Genomic DNA, 20631 nt, shown 5'->3' with positions numbered 1-20631 from the left:
AATGATTCGGTGAGCTAAGCGGGAAGGGAGAGAACGGTGTAGGGCAGGGGGAATGCGGAAAAAGGGTCGATGGGAAATTAAAGCAAGCAAGGGCAGAAAGCGGAGCGATGCAGAAAACGTGACGCACATCGGATGTCTCCGGGGATGGAGGGGGAGAGGTAAACAGCCTCTCCCACGGGCCGGTGCAGCAGGGTAAGAGGGTAAAACAGCAGCGGTGTGGTGCCAGGTGGGAAGAGGGCCATGAGTCAGGAGCAGATCTCCTTAGAGAGCATCCTAAGCTCTAAGAGAGCCAGTTCACAATGGTGTATGACAATACATTCAAACGGTCAAACCTGCTGACCAGTTGAAGCTGGTCCTACTTATCAACATGGAACATTTTTGCAAGAAAAGCATGAAAAAAAAAAAAAAAAGGTCATTGCTTTAAATAAAAGCTGATCATACATGCCTTGGGCTAAATATAGGACCGGGTGTGCTAACCACCTTCTGGCCAGCACACCGGTGAACACACTGACCCTGTGTCAATCAGTACAAGTTACCATGCAATGGATTGCACACATGTCCCCTTAGAAGACTTACAGTAGTAAGAGATAGAGAAAGAGAGAGTGCAGATAGGACATACATTCAGGATGCACAATGTTCTCCACCTCTGACAGCGAGTGTAGCAGACCTTCTTTAAACCAGCTGCACACTTATGTAGGTTTGACATCACCTCTTTCATTAAACATGGATACTCACCCCTGCTCTCTCTCTTTATCTCCATGGCTATGTTTGTAATGGCATACTAGCTTACTACATACTGCATAGTATACACTGTGTTTCAAAACAATAGCAAGTGAAACAGAAGACAAATGCTCCACAATATACATTTCCAACATGCACGCTGTTGTCACATGACCTCACCATGTTGCATGTTGAATTCAGTGAGTGATGTCTAAATAGGATTGGGAATAAAATAAGTGATTTGGCAAATAAAATGTCTTTAGTTTTGGCAGTCCAATCAAATAATTATAAAAATTTCCCGACATTTTTAGCTCATCCATCACATAAGAAATGAAAGGTCAAGTAAATCTGCATATTTTGCACAGTATATACTGCAGCAGTAGTAAGAGTAGTATATTAGTATGCTCTTCAAAATATAGCACACTCTTGTTACCTTCACATATGCTCTGTACACAGAATGAAAACCACACTGAATAAATGAATATGTGCATAAATAACCAAAACAGACAAATAAATATTAATAAATAAAACATCAGACATGAAAGAGTTGCAGATTGAGCAGACTTCAGAGGGGTGGAGCACTCATGAATACCTCTCTTTTGTTCAATAGGCTATGCAGCTCATTTGCATATGGGGATTCTAAACCACAGAGGCCATCTCATTGGTCAGATGTTCCTTTCGCCCAATGAATGCCATTATGTTTTGTTTTAAATCTCAGTGTACCTGACTGGCAAAATAACATTTAAAATACCTTTAACAAAGTCTTTTAGATGGAAGCTTATACTGAGCTTTTATATAGATATAGATTTACTCTGCTTCCTGTCCTTCTAATGCGGGTCCATGTTACCCAGTAAAAATAGCCTCTGAGACACACGCACACACTCTGGTTCACAGGCATCCAAATGTTCACGTTCAGACATACACATACAAACTGTAAATCAACTGTCACACCAGGTTCAGAAACAACTGCTGATATTGGTATGTAAAAACAGTCAAATACAATCTAGGGTTTGCGACTGAAACTTTTCCGAATATGCCCCCCAATTTGTTTTTCTTCAGCTAAATATCTTATATTCTATTCATCTAGTCATCTGATATCTATTACATCCTCCCGATAAAATATAACCAGCAGTACATTATGGCAGCTGTCAATCAACCCACAATGCACCAGTGCACCCCTGCGGCACAGTGTATTCCCCTTTCATTCACGTCAAGCACTTCCTGTCTGGGAATGTTGAAGGTCAAACATTACCAACAATGTAATGGGTTATATTACACACAAATTGTGCCAGGATTTATCTCGTTTGTATGTAAAATCCTTCACTTTCTGTCTCTCTGTCTCTCTCTCGCTGTCTCTTGGCAGACAATTAGATTTCCTGGCACCACGGTGCTCCAGGGCAAGACCGAACGAGGGCCGGAGAGAAAGAGAGCAAAAGAAAGAGAGAGAGAGGGAGAGATCGGTGTAGTCTCCAGGTCACAAACTTCAAAACATCTTTATTTTCGACTCTTTTCAATTTCTGTTGCAGTACAATAACTGTTTTTCATAGTATTTGATCATTTTTTTGTTGCTTTTGTTCATCTATGTACAGGAGACGAGTAGAATAAGACTTGCTGTCGCTTTCGTGTGATTCATATGTACAGAAGTCGGGCTTGAAGAATGGCTGGAGCAGTAGCAAAAAAATTCTTCTAGCCACAATAACACAGGTGATACAGCACGTCCACCTACAACATCCATCTGTGATTCGGAGAGCAGCTTTAGTCCTTAATCCGCCCCCATCTGTGGATCTGAGACGAAACCCCACAGAGTTTCATTCATGAGAGGTCCCATGGTCGAGAGGCTTCAAACGACCCAGCTGACGATGGGTTGTGTCCTAAGGCCCCCCCACCCCCAAGTTCCCAGTCTCTGTGGTTGTTCTGTACAGAAGAGTCAGTTCAGAGAAAGAAATAAAGGCAACTCCACTGAGGCAGCTTCCTGCTACCTGTGTCTGAACAATAATCCTTGTTTTCCTTTTTCATGAGCATATGTTCACACTCTTTATGTTCAGTAACAAGCACTTCTGTGAGTGTGTGTGTGTGTGTGTGTGTACGTATAGATTCCAGTTTGTGTCCTGGCTCAAAAACAGTTATTTTTGGCAACACCAAAGAGCTTTCAGAGAGATTTTTGTCACTTGCAGTATAACGGCCCCATACCCCCATTTCCTCACGTAACAGCTCTCATCAAACAATGATGGAGAAAGACAGAGAAAGGAAAGTGAAGGTAAGGAGTTGCGCAAAAGTAACATTTTTAAAGATGTGACATGAAATAAAAGACAGAAATAGAAGGCCGGTGTGATTCTTGACGGTATTCTTGGAACAGAGAGAGCTGAAAGAGGTGACGTCCGTGGAGAGAAGGCAGATAGTAGGACTTGCTGTTTCTGTATGTGTGTGTGAGGAGGGAGGAGAAAATTACGCTGATGAGAGAGCAGAGTGGTTACACAGCACTTCAGAGAGCCTGCTGCCATGGAGACAAACCTCTCGGTCGCTCTCCCTGTTTAGGCTTTCCTTACCTCTTACTTCAAAACAAATAAAAGAGCTAAAAGGCAACCAGACATAAGGAGGGAGTCAGAGACAGGAGAGGAGTCCATCGTCGGCATCTGCACTTTGCATCAGACCCTGTGGTGCTCTTACTCCTCCACCTCTTCCTTGTAGTCACAGGCTTGTGACCAGCTGCATCTGTCCATCTCCCTCGCTGTGGGGGGGCTCAGGGGAGGCGTGGGCTTCAGTGCTCGGTCTCCTAGGTGGAGCCTGGTAGAAGGTCTGCATGGGGGCTCCGCGGGAGCCTATGGCAGGCCGACCCGAGCTGTAGTAGAGCTCCTCCGGAGGCTGGGCTGAGCGTGGAACCACTTCTAGTGGCTCTGGGCTGCTGTCAGGGTAGGGTGAATCTCGTAGGTTGGTGATGCTGGTGTAGAGGGAGTCCCGTGCAGGCGAATCGGGAGCTCCATTGTGGCCGTGGTGGGGTGCACTTTGGCCGCTCTGACCGCTGTGGCCCAAACTCTCTGTCAGGTCGGCCGTGTAGCTTTCGGACTCTTCGGGGTCACTCTGGTAGAGCACGGACTGGGCGCGCTGAAGCAGCAAGGGCTCCTCCAGAGCCTTGTACAGCAGTTCCACGTCCTGCGGTGTGCGCTGACGTGCTTCTCTCGAACAAAAGTCTTCGTCGTCCTCTATGCCTATCACCGGGTCGGGCCCGCCTCCACCCCGTCCAATGCCCATGTGCCCATGTCCTCTGGCCAGGCTGCCACATGTTCTGTCACCTCCCCCGACCCCTCCACCGCCTCGTAGATTATTATGCACGAGTTCAGATATGATCATCTTCTCGAATGCCGCAGCATCCGAGAGGTTTCTCCGTATGCCGCCGAGAGTTTCTGAACCGCGGGGGTTGAGAAGGGGAGGGGGGCTATCTCCACCTCCGCCTCCCAGGAAGTCACAGCTTCCCCCGGGAGCACCCGGACCCCCGACGCTCCGCAAAGAATAGCTGTTGTTGAAGTTCCCGTTCAGAGGTAGAGTCTCCATGCCTCCATGATCTCGGTTCTTAGACAGTGTGCTCTCTGTTGAGGGAGCAAATGAGAGGAGGTAAGCAAATGAAAAAGAAGAGGGAGAAGTGCGCACTTCATTACCTATTTTAATCAAGACGAGGATTCAAAGCAACAGAATCTGGGATTAAATCAATAATGGGGAAAGCAACTTCCATCACAAGATTAATAGGCTTATGGACAGAGGCAAGTTATTACCAGGGACGCAAATTGTGTACATAGAAGCACGGGCTTCACTGCACACGTGAAGAGGTTATCATTCTGCAAAATTAGCCTATAAAACACTGAAAATAGCCATAAGCATGAAAGTGAAAAGAGTCTTACTTGGGTCACGGAAAGTTCCTGTGGATCCATGGTGAGGCCATGTGAGGGCAAAGTTAGACAAAAGAAAGACAACAAAAGTGATCAATGATATATTTCTACATTGAGTTTTACATGGAACTGCATTTATTTTTCTTGAAATCCCCACAAAATTAATGTCAGCATTAACAAATGTCACACACCAGAACTCTATTGTTGAATTACTGTAATAGCCATGAGACAACAATGGACATCTATAGAAAAACAAATCACACACAGCAGTGCCTCATTTACAGTGTTGGGGAAGCTACTTTGAAACTGCAGATTGCCATGCTACAGGCTAATCATAATTGGAAATAAATAAAATAAAATGACTGGTTTCAAAAAAGTAGCTAACTAGAATACAATAATTTAAAAGGGTTGTACACAAAATTACAATTTTGTCATTATATAATGTTTCAAACCTGTTACTTCCTCTTTATTTTTTAGTGGAACAACAACAACAAATATTTTTTGAAGAATGTTTTTTTTTTTTTTTTTATTAATACAGTGAAAGTTATAAGAAAAGACCGACTTTGATTGTGTGAACAAGAAGAGAATTCTTTCAAATATTCTTCAAAATATCTTCTTTTGTGATTCACAGAATAACTAAAGTCATACAGGGTATGAATGACATTGAGTTGAGTAAATGGTGACAGAATTTTCATGCTTGAATAAACTATCCCTTTGGAGTGGGCAATCATTTTTTATTTATTTTTTATAAATACACAAAATTAACCACCCTATTATATAATTTATAATTTAATTAGAGTCTTATTTGCTTAGTATTTGAATGAATACACAATTTGAATGAAAATCTCAATGGGTAATTATATATTATATAATATTATATATTAGTTTATACTAAATAGAACAACAACAAAAACAGACAGAAAAGAGAGAAAGGGCACACTTCTAGTATTCACACAATTTAGGCGAGTGAGTTTATTCTTTCAGCTTAGACATTAAAACCAGTGATGTAGTGTTTGGTCACTACACCTCTATTTGCTAGATAAAGTATGAAAACAGCGGAACTATTGTTGAGGTACTGTAGTTTAGGGGCAGTGGCTGATTCTGTTGACTGAGGAACTTAAGATCAGAATATCACTCTTTTAGTCTGAGGAGTTTGGGAACTTCAGAGCAGAGCTCGATTCTTTAGGGTGGGTGGGGTGTGGGGGGCGGTTTAGAAAACGAAGGCTCATTGTTTGGTTTTGGCATTTCAGCGAGACGTTATTCACACTTCAACCTCATAAAGTCAAGACGATGTTTATTTCACGCACCCTTTCACACGCCAGAGATGTTGTGATATTCTTTTAACTCGTCGGCGTGTATTGAACGCAGGAGATGCGTGTGGTGGCACAGACCGAGGCGTGCGGGGGTTTAAATATTAATGCCCGGTATGATTTTAATCAACGCTCCTCTGTGCAGAGAGAGAGAGTAATTAGACATTCTAATGAGGCCCTCCTCCAACTTCCTCTCCATAAGCATTCTAAAAATGTCCTCTCAGCCAAGCCGAGCTGAGCGCCGCACCGCCAGCCTGACACATTACACAGAGAGGGAGCGTTTAAAATATTCAACAGAGACGGCGTCTTAAATTTCATCCCACTGACATGGGAACCGCAGCTATCTTTCTCTCTCGCTGCCTCTCAATCGGCACACGGAGGCGAACGGTATGGCAAGAGAGCGAAGCCCGGGCATATGTGTGTGCGGCACACGGGCAGAGCCATGCCGATACTCTGTGGCGAATCTCCAGGGATCGCTTTCCTCTCTCGCTCCGTTGTCAGTCACTCAACTTCAGCCCTAGCTTTAATCGATGCTCTGGTCTGCCTTTCCAGCAGGAGGGAATGAAACGCTGGCCAGATGGTCAGCCCCTGTCCACTCCTCTGAATCACACTGACAGACCGACAGGGTGTAAACTCACACGCAGAGCGAGACGCACAGACGCATACACACACAGCATATGTGCACATGAATACCATCAGTGACACTCACACACACACTGTGGCAGAAACTGCAGTAATAATAATAAAACATCCCAGAGAATTTTTTTTTTATTGCTCAGAGGACAGTCGTTCTTAGCTAAAGAAACTAAGTAACATTTCTTTTGCGTAATCAACTGATGTTTCTCTTGATATTTTCTAACAGAAATTAAAACATGAACACAAAATACTCTCTATTAAGTCTCATTGCTGTCTTGGAGGAACAATTGTGATTTTAAAGAGATCTCTTTGTGATAAAGCTTTCTAAAAGAGCTGAACTAAAATATTTCCCATTCAATAATATATACAGACCATTCAAACGTTTAGGGTCAGTAAGCTTTTTTCAAAAAAAATTAATAATACTTTGATTGAGAAAGTATGCATTACATTGATCAAGTGACAACAATAAATACATTTATGTTACAAAAGATTCCTATTTCAAACAAATGCAGTTCTTTTGATCTTTCTATTCATCAAAGAAACCTGGGAAAAATATAATGGATATGAATAATGGATTCGACAAAAAATATTAAGCACCACAACTGTTTTCAGCATTGATAATAATAAGAAATATTTCTTTGCATATTAGACTGATTTCTGAAGGATCATGTGACACTGAAGACTGGAGAAATAATGCTGAAAATCCAGCTTTGCAAGACAGGAACAAATTCAATTTTAGAATTTATTAAAATAAAATAAAAACTGTTATTTTAAATTGTAATAATATTTCACTATATATATTTGTTTTTCCTAAGAGGTTTTAGAAGAAACATCCAAGACAAGTTGATTCTCACAGCACAGTATGCGCAACAAAGGAAACACCATTAAGTCTCTTAAGTTATACAATAGCAAACTTCATAAATACAATCTGGGTGACATTTTGAGACAACTCTTCTAAAACAACTTAGATATTAAAGGGATATTTTCTCTCCAGAAGGCACATACTGAAATCTACACACACTTACCGGTAGAGTTGAAGACTCCAGGCGAGGGCGGGGTAAACGTCTCAGCCAGCAGTGTGTTGTAGGGAGAGCTTCCTGTTCGGGTTTGCAGCACAGGGTTGGTCAGAAGATGGTTCCCCATTGTGCCTTTAAAAAAATAAAAAAAAAAATATATATTTTTTTACTCTACTTGTCAAATCACGTTATAGCCATTATTTAAAGACAACATGAAATCAAAATTGACAATTATTTTTTTATGTAATATTGCAGTAATTATTATAATTGATTTATCCAATCGCCCAATCAATTCCCCAAGGACAAAATCTACCTGTAGTAAGTCAGTCTTACCAATAGGAACCTACTACAAGCTTTGGAATTTGAAAATGTCTGTTTTTAAATGTTAAAAGTCATTTTAATAATAAAAATGACACGTTTTATCCACTTGATGGAATTAGGAGACGTTCCTTTAGGCATCATGCGCTGTGGTAGGGCGTCAAAGCATTCTCAGGTATAAATATGCAGCTATAATGCACGTAGGCAATTTTGAATTAATATTTCATGTTGATTTACAGTGGTTTCATACTGTTAAAACTAATCGTGGTATTGATATCTTTGTAAGACTGCCGACTCTATAGAACAATGGCAAGGAAAACTAACTTTACCGCGCTCTGAGAGCCTCCTAGTGATCCAACGCATTCTCGATTTAATTGTGTTGTGGCTCGATTTCGCTGTGTTGTGGCTCGATTTCGTTGTGTTGTGGCTTGATTTCATTGTGTTGTGGCTTAATTTCGTTGTGTTGCTTGATTCCGTTGTGTTGTGCCTTGATTTCGTTGTGTTGCTTGATTCCGTTGTGTTGTGGCTTGATTTCGTTGTGTTGTGGCTTGATTTTGTTGTGTTGTGGCTTGATTTCGTTGTGTTGTGGCTTGATTTTGTTGTGTTGTGGCTTGATTTTGTTGTGTTGTGGCTTGATTCTGTTGTGTTGAGTCTTGATTTCGTTGTGTTGTGGCTTGATTCTGTTGTGTTGTAGCTTGAGACGTGTCTTGATTTCGTGGTGTTGTGTCTTGATTTTGTTGTGTTGTGGCTTGATTTCGTTGTGTTGTGGCTTGAGACGTGTCTTGATTTCGAGGTGTTGTGGCTTGATTCCGTTGTGTTGTGGCTTGATTCCGTTGTGTTGTGGCTTGATTTTGTTGTGTTGTGGCTTGATTTTGTTGAGTTGCTTGATTTCGTTGTGTGGTGTGGCTTGCTTTTGTTTGTGATCTGGCTTGATTTCGTTGTGTTGTGGCTTGATTTCGTTGTGTTGTGGCTTGATTTTGTTGTGTTGTGGCTTGATTTCGTTGTGTTGTGGCTTGATTTTGTTGTGTTGTGGCTTGATTTCGTTGTGTTGTGGCTTGATTTTGTTGTGTTGTGGCTTGATTCTGTTGTGTTGTGGCTTGATTTCGTTGTGTTGTGGCTTGATTTTGTTGTGTTGTGGCTTGATTTCGTTGTGTTGTGGCTTGATTTTGTTGTGTTGTGGCTTGATTCTGTTGTGTTGTGGCTTGATTTCGTTGTGTTGTGGCTTGATTTCGTTGTGTTGTGGCTTGATTTTGTTGTGTTGTGGCTTGATTCTGTTGTGTTGTGGCTTGATTTCGTTGTGTTGTGGCTTGATTTTGTTGTGTTGTGGCTTGATTCTGTTGTGTTGTGTCTTGATTTCGTTGTGTTGTGGCTTGATTTCGTTGTGTTGTGGCTTGATTTCATGGTGTTGTGGCTTGATTTTGTTTGTGATCTGGCTTAATTTCGTTGTGTTGTGGCTTGATTCTGTTGTGTTGTGTTATTACGTTAATGAGATCGGGTTGTGTTGGACCTAGTTAGGGCAGTGTCTTATTGCTCTTACTGCTATAACATTTTTTAACACAAAGTGTTTGCTAACATGTTATTTTTGTTTAGAAAACTCATTAAGTTTACTTCTGCTTAAGAATATACAGTCACGGACACATGAGTTAAGACTAACAGTTAGCCTTCACTTTGTAGTGATATAATCGCATTAAACCTGTTATATATATTGTGCTGAAAAGCTGTATTCGCGAGCATCCAGGAGGCAAGAACTATCAGTTTTAAGAGGGGTAATACGTAATATGAACATTATGGAATAGCTGTTTGCACTTCACATTAAGGTTAAGCAGAAGCCACTCTACAGTATGATTATTTGACATTTCATAAAAAAAATAAAAAAAAAGTAAAAATCCTTAATGTCGGTGTGTGATGTTGTAATGGCTGATTTGATGAAGTGTTTATTTGTAGTCAAGTCGAAAATGTATTTGAAGAGTAGCTGTGGAGCGTAATTCTATGCCTCACTGTCAGATGGAGTCATTGGGAGGGAAATGGTAATATTTGCCATTATGTAGTTTCACAGAGCAGTCACTGAAATGTGGGTTCATTTCCCAGTGAAATGTGAACGCTTGCAGTAGACAAATGTGACTCAGAGAAATGGAACATTCAGTATGGCCCATAATGCAGGCACAGAGCTCCAGCCCGGGGCTTTCAGACAGAAATGCCATGAAATTAAAAAGAGGCCAGTATGACATCGAGTGGACTGAGGCAAAGTGCAACCCTGCACTCTCACGCTATCATCTATCAGAGAGGACCGCCTCAAGAATTAATTTTAGACGTGCGCTCGCTCACGCTCGCCTTTCTCACACACATACAGTACTACGCACATTTCTTACCTCCTGCAGGAATGTTCCAAGTTTCATAAAAGTAAAGCTGTGCCACCAGCATTTGTGGCATAAAATTGATTATCGCAGAAAATAATTTAGACAACAAAAAACAGACAGAAACGTACATGTAGTAAACACACTGTTAATCATATCCACAAGACTTAAACATGAGACTAGTGTGACCTACTCAATTTTTCATGACAATGTAAAGCTCACAAACCAATTTAAGCTGTGCAAATGATTCACTAAACGTGATTTGATTTGAAAACTGGTTAACTTTGTATAGTAGGCGATACCAGAAGGAGACTATCTGTCAAACATTGTTTACATGGCACAAACTTCACTCCACCCACCAAAATGATGTTGGTAACACATAACCAGATGTTCATCCACCTACAAAGTATAGCCCCACCTGAAACAGTTTGACTTCCCTGCTGCTAAAACCTTGTTACTGCTGGTACCAACAGGTCCTCTGCTGCTACCTGCAGTCTCAAGGATTTAGTCTACATTATGCCACAAATCCTGTCAATACGCTTTACGCGAATTAAACCCGGAACATTCCTTTAATTCCTGTAAACATCTCACAGGAGTGTCTTGTGTAAAACGTGAGGAGGGAATCTAGGCCAGCGGGAGGGAGGTGGAGGTATGGCGGCGGCTCTTGGAAGCACAGAATAGACTTCACACAGCGGTGAAGTGGGAATTGAGAGCGATAGGAGATGAATCTGATAAAAACAGCGGCGTACACATGCACGCGCCCTTTCATTACCCTCCATCTCTTCTGACTGCCATTCACTCTTGTAACATCTAAAAACCTTTCTCCCGCGGCACAAAACCCTGCCGTTTCCTCTCCCCAGAATCTATTCTTTTCTTCTTTTTTTTTGGCTGCTATATGGTTTAGATCTGCCTTTCTGTCTCGTACATTCTCTCTCTCTCGGCTTGATTAAAGTCCCCGGAAAGCAACAATCGGCACACTGCAGTGAGGACGCTACTGTCATTCTCCTCAATTAGAGTAATTACCCCCCGTTCATTCGCCGGCTAATCACTTCATTAAAAACAAAATGGATAGAATTAGCATAAAGAGTGGCGGTTGATTTAGCTGCAGCTTCTCTGTCTTCACCCCCCTCTCCTCCCACAAACACTGATCCCTGGGATGATCAGAATGGTGGTGACGCCACAATCCAGATCTGGTCCTGGAAATAGTCTGCTCTTCACATTCTCTCTCCTTCTCTCTGCTTACTATCATTTAAGGCCCAGATATACTCACGGAGAAGGTCTTTTTAGTTCTTGGCTTTGGGGTAAAAAGACGTTTGAAATACGTGAACAGCGATATACTGTTAGCGAACATCCTAACGCCCCACTGAGAGTGACGTTTAGATGAATATGTAAATAGTGCTGCACACTTTTATTTCAATAAAATAAACACACAACAAAAACGACAGCAGTGAGAAAACAGCATCTGTTCTGGTTATGGCAGGGTATGGTGGCTGCCATGCCTTGGGTGCCTGGTCAGGTCAGTGCAAAGTCATTTATTTTTATTGCAGGATTAGCGGAGTTATACAAATTATACATTTAATTTGTAATTGTTTAATAAAGAGAAAAGCAAGTAAATTAAAGCGATCTGGTTGTTTTATTCATGCCACGTAAGTTTAACGGCCCAGCAAATGTGTCTATTTATAATGTGCTTTTGCAGAGTTGATTATTGTAGCTAAACACAGCCATTTCTGTTGAAAATAATGATCAATCAGAGGCGTTTAAGTTACCGGTAGTTAGTAAGAATCCACCCAGCAGAGTCCTGCACGGGTCCGATTTTGTAAATCCGCACCCGCCCGTACCCGCAGTGCTTCAAACCGCATCCGACCCGTTATCCGTCAACAGCACTAATTAAAATCCGCACCCGACCCGACCCGCTTAAAATAGAACCGACACCCGACCCGCACCCGAAATAAAATCAGTTTAGCCAATCACATTATAGACACAATTACAAAAATGTTTATTGCCAGGTCATACAGAAGTTATAACGACAATTAACACAAGGACAACTTCAGCCGAAGCTGTCAAAAGGCCGGTACATGAAGAACATGGCTAACGTTACCACAAAACTGAGTAACAGACGCGGCTACAACACTATATCTGCCACGCAATTTCGTCTAGCCCACATCTGACAATTTTGGGTTCAAACCTATTTTTTACAGTCTATGGTTCAAACACGCCCTGCACACCACACATAAGTTACTGAACTGTGTTAAATTTGAAAAAGTACTGTTCGACAGAACTGCTTGGTTTGTTACCAGTTATCTGCGTGCTTCCCCGGCGATGAAGTTCCACATTTGCGGCTATCCAACACGAAAATGCAGCAAAGCCTTTCACAATATTGTTTTCTTCAGATAACTCCAAATTTCTCCCACACACTGGACTTGATTTTTGATGACGTATTCTCGACAACTTTACAATCTCCACTAGCTATTCTTTTCTTCAACTCCTCAGCATCCATCTCGACGACTGTAAGCAGATCGCACGCGCGCGGTTATGAGGAATTTTTAAAAGTGAAAGTAACCTAGGTAAGGTTATAGATCCTGGGAGGGCGGTCTCGGGCGCTGTTGCTATTATACCGGCGGGATAAATGACTCTTGCACCCGACGCAAATCTAAAATGGGTTGGTCTGAAGTAGCTTCATTACTCATAGGTGTGGTTTGGGCGTAACGTGAAATAAACCAATCAGAGCGCCATCTCACATTCCCTTTAAGAGCAGGCGTGCTTGTTCCATGGCGGATTGCTATTATAACGGCGGATTTGCCAGGCGCACACCAGGAGCGGTTCACAGCCAAGGAGAGCAACGCTCTCGTCAGGGCCGTAAAAGACAGATAAGTGACATTGTATGGGGATGGAGAAACCCACCCAAATTAGCTTCGGTTAAACAGGCGTATAAAAACTAAATGTGTAAGCTAGATTTATGCCTATTTTTCACATCTTCATGGACACAACAATGATTTCCCTCGCGTGTTAATATTTTTCCTTGTAATAATGTATGGTTTTCTAAAAATGAGAACTGCTGCGTCTGTGTTTAGATGAGATAAGCAAAGTGTATGCGCGTTGTGCACGCTACATTGATTATGGCCAAGCATGCGCCCTTAAAATAGCATCTGAATAACACGCGCAACGCATTCCAAAAACGGAATTGTTTTCTAAACCTGCAAAATAGCACCAGGGAACGTTTGCGCCGGAACACGCCTCCTCTTTGCGCTGAACCGCCCCCCGGGAGCGCAAGTTAATTTCCTAATTTACCGACGTGCGTCTGTGGAGGGAAAAGTCCGCTGTGCGCGGGTGCAAAATAGGAATGATACATGTCGGTGTACAAAGTAAATTGCGCTGGGTGCAAGATAGGGCCCTGTATGTTTATGTTAAGCACAAGTTTATTAAGTTCTATACGCGCACTTAATTGTAAAGTTTAGTCAGATTCATTGATGTAAACAGGACCTTTGTGACTTTGCCTACAACTTTATCATGTAAAGTGATAAAAAATAGAAAGAAATGACAAAAATAGATTATTAATATTACAATAGCGATTTAATAATCTTAAAAAATAAATTCAAAAGCAAAACATGTGAAAAAATATCTATTAACAAACTTTTTTGGAAAGATTGCTTTGGCAAGCTGTTTCGAACACCCGAAACGAACACAAAATAAACTTTGTTTTTGGTTGATTTTGTTCGAAATGATGTATATCGGGGCCTTTAGTCTCCCTTTATAGTACGAGTTCTATATGTCTGATATTTAAAGTGGTCAGATCATGAGGAATCAAATATCCATTTGAGAGTTTACTATTATGAAAACATGCAACTTTCTCAAAAATGCATGTTTTGAAACTTAGCTACAAAAATTAAGGTGGTCTAAACAGTGTTGTTATCGTTTAAAAAATCTAAAAATATTAAAAGTAGTTTTTCGTTCACTGAAATTAAGCTGAAATAAAATAGACTTAACAAAAATTAACAACTTAACAACTCTGAAATGTTGCCTAATTTTTTAAACTAAAATGAAAATGAAAACTGAAAATATGAAAATGCAAGCTAATTCAAATAAGTAATAAATACTATAATAGTATATAAATAATTCTACAATAACGCTGGTCTATAAGCACATTCAGGTAATGAGAAAGTAAAGATACCATTATTAATAAACACCATAACTAACTAATTAAAATATGGGAAAATCATCCAAATATTGGATCTCAACATAAGAAAAGAACAGCTGAAGTAACTAAACATTCCAGTCTTTAATGTTTTGTGTAGCATATTTCAGCATAGATTATTGGTAAATATGTCTCAATGTAATTGCAAAGCTGTTAATGGAAAAAATGGCAGCAACAACGTTAACTGACCATGACAACAAAACCCACAGCCTGTGTTTGAGCAAAGTAAAAACACTGTTTCTCATTTCATATGCAAAAATATCCCATTTCATTCTAACAGCCAAATAGAGAGATGAAAATGGTCATGAAAAACTAAATTCTGGGAGTCTTGCAGAATTTAAAACTTTACTAATATTATATGTGCATCTAAAGACCATATATATACCAAGACGGTTCACTCGTATGAATGGGAACAAGTCCAACATGCAATATGGCGGAATGAGCCCCGCCTGCTAAATAAAAGAGCCAATCACCAAGTAATGAAGTCATAAAAGCTCCACCTCCCATAGACACATACAGACATGTGCAGTTTGGAACTGCTTATGCACTTTGTGTATATCTATGTATTATGTATATTTTGTGTATAGCTTTTTAACACTATTTGAGTATAGAAAAAAACTTTTAAGGGACAGTTCATGTCAAAGTTTGTTGATGATTTGAAATATTTTATTTAAATGTGAGTTTGGCCAGTACTTTCTTTATATATCAGTATTTCCCTATTCAGGTAGACAAGATTTGGTCTTGCATGCCTGTAATAGAGGCATTGCAAATATGGCTGCTAATTGAACTGACTTTTCTCAGAAAAAAATATGACCCCTTTAAGCACAGACACATATGTAGAGAGGGGCTCTGGTGCATGCTGGGACATTTTGAGGCTGAAAGAGTGTCTCACCACGATTGAGGGTAGGAGTGCTGTTGATATCTCCGGCCATGAAGGATGACTCTGTCTGCTTTCGCACCGTGTCGTTCCACATACGTCGAATTCGGCTCTGAAACCGGTGAATGAGGTGATGGAATTGTTAAATGGAAGAGAACAGCAGTCTATAAATAGTAATGCTGTCAGTGTGCATGTGTGTCACCTGTCGGTGTATGGCTGCATGACGTGCCTGGCTGCCGGTGTAGTAGCGGTTGTTGGCACGCAGGGCAGAATTCTTCAGCGACCCGTGAGAGCTCGTAGTAGAGGTGCGACTGCAGCAGTACGAATGACGCAGGCACTTGCTGTACTCCTTATGAACCTGAAACACAAAGCATTGGCACTTACACACACTACACATGTTGAGTAATGCATCTAAATTATAGTACAGACATGTATTGTCCTATTAAGGTGCGAACTGAAAGTAATGTTTTCAGGCACTTAATTGCATGTTAACGTCAATTAAAAAAACAATTATTATACTTTAAATTTATAATAAATGCGATTAGTTAAATGAAATCTTACAGAAAAAAACATGAATTTCTCATGTCACCAACATGTCACCACAAGGATTTCACATGGGAGTTGTTCTAACACATATTTACCATGTGTTTACAATTATGTGTTCCACGTGTGTTTCCGCAGATAGGAAATTCATGTGGAGTTCTTTTTAACCCACTTAGTTAAAAAGTTACTTTTTTACCCAAGTAGGAAATCTTTATATGTCATTTCATAATTACTTCTGTTGTCTTTGAAACAGGCTTGTGCAAAATTCAGAATTTCAGAATTGGCCTCCATTCAATTCATGAATTTGAATTTGAATTGAATTTACTCTGCCTCACAGGACGTTGAATTGAATTTGAATTGGAATGACAGGAAGTGGAATTAAATTCATGGCAATTCAAAGAAATTCCACACAGTCACACAACAGAAATAATGTGTTGAGTCTCGCATGCATTCAGTGTTAGGAAGATTACTTTGTAAATGTTATTGCTTACTGTTATTAGTTACCCATTATAAATGTGGTTTGGATTACTTTATTTGGATAACTTTATCAATGCAAAGCAATTTCGTTTTAAGTTGATGAGTAACTAGTTGAATTAAACATTTTACCTCAGTAATACAACTAAATACAATTACTTTAATTTTGTAATTTAATAACAGAAATTTCATTTCACGTAACTATTTACTCCTCAACCCTGCATACATTTTGTTCTATAATAGATATTGATCAAATTCTTGAAATAAATTACCCCCTCAATGTTGTTTAATTAGTTTTGTTCCAATGTAATTTTCATTTCAAAGTAATCACACAAACACAAAGTTGTTTAATGCAGTTATCATTTATTCCAATGCAAAAAATTACTGAGCAACACTGTTGCATCTAATTCTCAATAGCTCCTCAAATGTTTTTTCATTGAGTCTGCACCGTTCTGGTCTGAATATCTTTCCTGCAACACTAAAGATTCTCTCAACAGGTGCAGAGTGAAGTTGTAAGGGACTTCTGAAACTTAAAAAGTCCAGTGTTGCCCATCAAATTGTGCTTTCAAACAAATGTCCACCTCAAATTGTTTAGCAACCATTTTAAATACTTGGTTAAAGTAAAGCATTCTGGGAAATGGAGTCATGTTCCATCATGTTCTACAAAATTACAATTACAATAAATCAAACTTAAATATTTGTTCTGTGACTAAATGGTAAATGGACTGCATTTATATAGTGCTTTCACAGACCTATGGCCACCAAAGTGCTTTACATAGCCTCACATTCACCCATTCATACACCAACGGCGGTGTCAGCCATGCAAGGCGCCAATCAGCTCGTCGGGAGCAGCTGGGGTTACGTGTCTTGCTCATGGAAAACCTTGACATTTTGGGATTGACCTTGACAACCTGGGATTGAACCACCAACCTTTCGGTTTGTAGACAACCTACATGAACCACTGAGCCACTGCCACCCCGCATATTAAAATGCAATTGTTAAACACTTCACTTAAAATATGTATATGAATTTCTTTGAATTTTTATTGAATTGCAATTCTGCTTCCTTTAATTCAAATTCGAATTGTAATTCTAGATCCTGTTTTTGACATCAATTCAAATTCAATTCAAATTCAAGAATTTAATTGGAATTAAGGAGTCATTCTCAATTCAATTCTGAATTGTGCACAAGCCTGCTTTGAAATATGATTAAGTGTACTACTGCCCAATACTGACAAACATTTATGGTGAACTAAAATAAACGTTAATGTCATTTCTATTGAAACCTAGTATGTCATCATGTATTTAACTATTTGTAATTCCACATTTATAATGTGGTTTCAATTTATTACATTTAAAATATGTTAACCATAAAATGCTAGATTAAATAACGCACTACAGTTAACATTATAATCAAATACTTCTGCGCTTTAGTATGTTAGTCAACACAACAAAATAAGTGAACTTTAGATCATGACAAAATATTATTCAGACATTGTAAAATTTACTTTAAGCTAAACTTTTAATTTGACATTATTGCAAAGAGCACTTTTTAAAAGTGTTAAAATAGTCATGAAAGTCCTCAAGTACACTTAAGCAGTCTTATACAGTCTTATATTACCTGCAAGTTTTTTTCTTTTTCTTTTTACAAGGGTTGTCATTTTGTATACAGTATATGCGGTAATGCGACAGCATCATTTTACAGTAACAATCTATTACACCTAACAGTATAATCTGACAAAAGTCTTGCCCTCCATTTTTTTTCTCATTCCATAAGCTGTTTTACTTGGATATACGTCAAACGGGACAGGAAGAAAAGTTGGTTGCAATTTCTGGTTCATGCCGACTTAAAAAGATGATTCAACTGAAACCTGAATTCACTGTCATCACAGTTAGACATCACGATTTTTTGACTCTTTTAATTTGAAATTAAGGCATTTCCAGCACTATTAATTGTATATTATATACATTTATTTGTACTTTAAATTATACAGTTAGTAGCTTGGGAAATAAGAATTTCAAAAATACTTCTCCCCAGGGATCAACAAATGGTGCAAGTTTGGGCTATATTTGGCTGAACAATGGCAGATGGAGTGCTTGGAAACCTGTTTGAAAACAATACTCTATCAAAAATTACCTTTAAATAAAGCTAATTATGATAATTATCTTTATAATAATGATAATTATCATGATACAGATGAATTCTAATCCAAAGCTTTCTCCTATTCCTACATTTTTCCTTCTTCACATATTTAGCTAACTTCTAAGGAAATTTAGCAGCAAATGTGTCCACAAAGTACTATCTAGGTATGAAATATTAATGAGACTGACCTTTTTCTGTAGAGCACAATGGAAGATAAAGATGAACATGCCCTGGAAGGCATTGAAGGTAGTGAAAAGGTACGCCATGATAACAGTGTTCTCATTGATGAAGAGGAGGCCAAAGGCCCAGGTCAAGCCCAAGAGGAAGAGCAGTGCGATAGCCCCCAGAGCCCAGGACCTGAGTGTGAACATTCACAAATCCATAAACATAAAGCAAAAAAGGCGATTATAATATGTATTTTTGCAGTGGAAGACACTCACTTGATGTTGTCCAGGCGGCTGGAGTCGGGTTTGAGAGCGGACGAGTTACGGATCATCTTGTGAAGTGTTATCATGAGGAACACCAGGTTTAACTAAAGGCCAAAGATGAGACAAAGGAAAAGGTGTTAGGAATGTAACTCAATGATTTCATAAAGACAAAAGTGTCTACGTTTTTGTAACAAATTAAAACCTATTGGTTATTCAAAAAAGGACAAACCCTTTAGAAAACGTCTAAACACGAAAGACAGTTTAAACCCCTAGTTTCTTCCTAACAATAGAGCTCATTCATAAAACACAAGCAAAAGTTATGTGTAAACTGCTTGTGAAACCGTTCTAGCTTAAATTGCTGCAATTAAATGCACGATTTACATGAGAATGGTGATACGAACATTTACACAGAAATTCGCTCTGTTTGTGTTAGATTAGCGACCCATTGCAAGAAAGAAAAAAACGTCTTTTTTTTACCCACAAACTAATAACAACAAAATCAGCGCTAGCGCATTAGTAAAATATATTGTAATTACGAAAATGTCAGCAAGTTCCCGTATCTAAACCTAATCTAAACTCCACACTCATATATAGCATATTACAGCCAAAACATAGTCGTCAGCAGCAACAGATCCATAGGTGAACAAAAGTGCTTTGTTTGATATGACTAGCACAGCACTTTTCAGAGGGAAAAAAGAACAAACTCTGTGAGCAAAGCAGTGAGTGCGCTGAATGTTTAGAGAGAACAATACCATGATAATGAAGGACACAGGGCCGATAAAACTCCAGATGAAGTAGTTATCCACCCTCAACCAGCACCTACACACAAAACACACACAATAACTTTATTGGTAACATTTCACTGTTCAAAGAACGATCACTTCATTACAGGCAAAATTGCATGCACTTTTATAATTGATCTAATTATTGATCAGTGAATCCACTGAAACAATGGCAAACTATCTTAAAATATTATTACTATAAACATCATGATAATTTTTTGGCATAAAACAAGCTAATAAAAGAGCAATAAAAGTCTAGTTGAAGGTTAAGCTCAGTTTTTAATCATTAGCACACTGAGTCAGCGTCTCATTTTCTGCACTGTAGTCAACATTCAAAAGTCTGCAGCTGTGCTATTTTTCCTCACTCGCACACACATAAACACAGACGAACACACACTCGCATGCACACAAACACGCAGAGCAACACACACTCGCACATAAGGTAATCAGCTCAGTTAAAGGGGTGCTGTAAGCTGGTCTCCATGCCGGAGACGCTGGTTCGAATCCCGCTCTGAGCGGGTCGAGTATGACTACTTAAATTTGGTGCCGTGACCCGGATGGGTTTAGAGGGGTGAGTGTAATGGAGGCAAACTAGTAAGAACTGTGTGTGTAAACCTCACTCCCCTGGCCTCAAGAGGCGTTCTAGAGATCTTTAGTATCCTTGTTAGCGCACCCACCTCCTCTGACGGAGATGCCGGTTCAAATCCCACTCGGAGCGGATCGAGTAGGACTAGTCACACACACATATACATAAGCATATTTTATAAGCAAAAGCGCGCACACACACAAAATAAATAAAAATTAAAGCTAAAATAAAAAAAATTTCAAAAGTTTTCCAGGCCTGGGATTACTATTTTTAAACCCCCTAATATTTCCAGGTTTTCCAGACTGCTTTCAAATTGGCTAGTTTTCAGATTGCTAAAAAAAGAATAGTGGGATGCTCCCTTAAGAAGTGTTC

General features: G+C 39.6%; 1 protein-coding gene across 1 annotated transcript in view; it reads right to left on the bottom strand.

Moving 5' to 3' along the window:
- Positions 1–3408: 3408 nt before the first annotated feature.
- The window catches only part of adgrl1a (adhesion G protein-coupled receptor L1a), a gene marked incomplete at both ends in the record, with an annotated part of 94817 nt that continues 77594 nt past the window's right edge, over positions 3409–20631 (bottom strand). The window contains 8 exons of the mRNA XM_081361793.1: positions 3409–4304; positions 4614–4631; positions 7573–7695; positions 15320–15416; positions 15507–15662; positions 18652–18820; positions 18904–18995; positions 19644–19710. Of these exons, the coding sequence (XP_081217919.1) occupies positions 3409–4304; positions 4614–4631; positions 7573–7695; positions 15320–15416; positions 15507–15662; positions 18652–18820; positions 18904–18995; positions 19644–19710 (1618 nt within the window). The remainder of the gene's footprint in view (positions 4305–4613; positions 4632–7572; positions 7696–15319; positions 15417–15506; positions 15663–18651; positions 18821–18903; positions 18996–19643; positions 19711–20631) is intronic.

Source organism: Scardinius erythrophthalmus (genome assembly GCF_964197995.2).
Source record: "Scardinius erythrophthalmus genome assembly, chromosome: 1".
In the NCBI taxonomy this organism is placed as follows: domain Eukaryota; kingdom Metazoa; phylum Chordata; class Actinopteri; order Cypriniformes; family Leuciscidae; genus Scardinius; species Scardinius erythrophthalmus.
The sequence above is the reverse complement of the archived record's forward strand: the minus strand, read 5'-3'. Positions and strand labels throughout refer to the sequence as shown.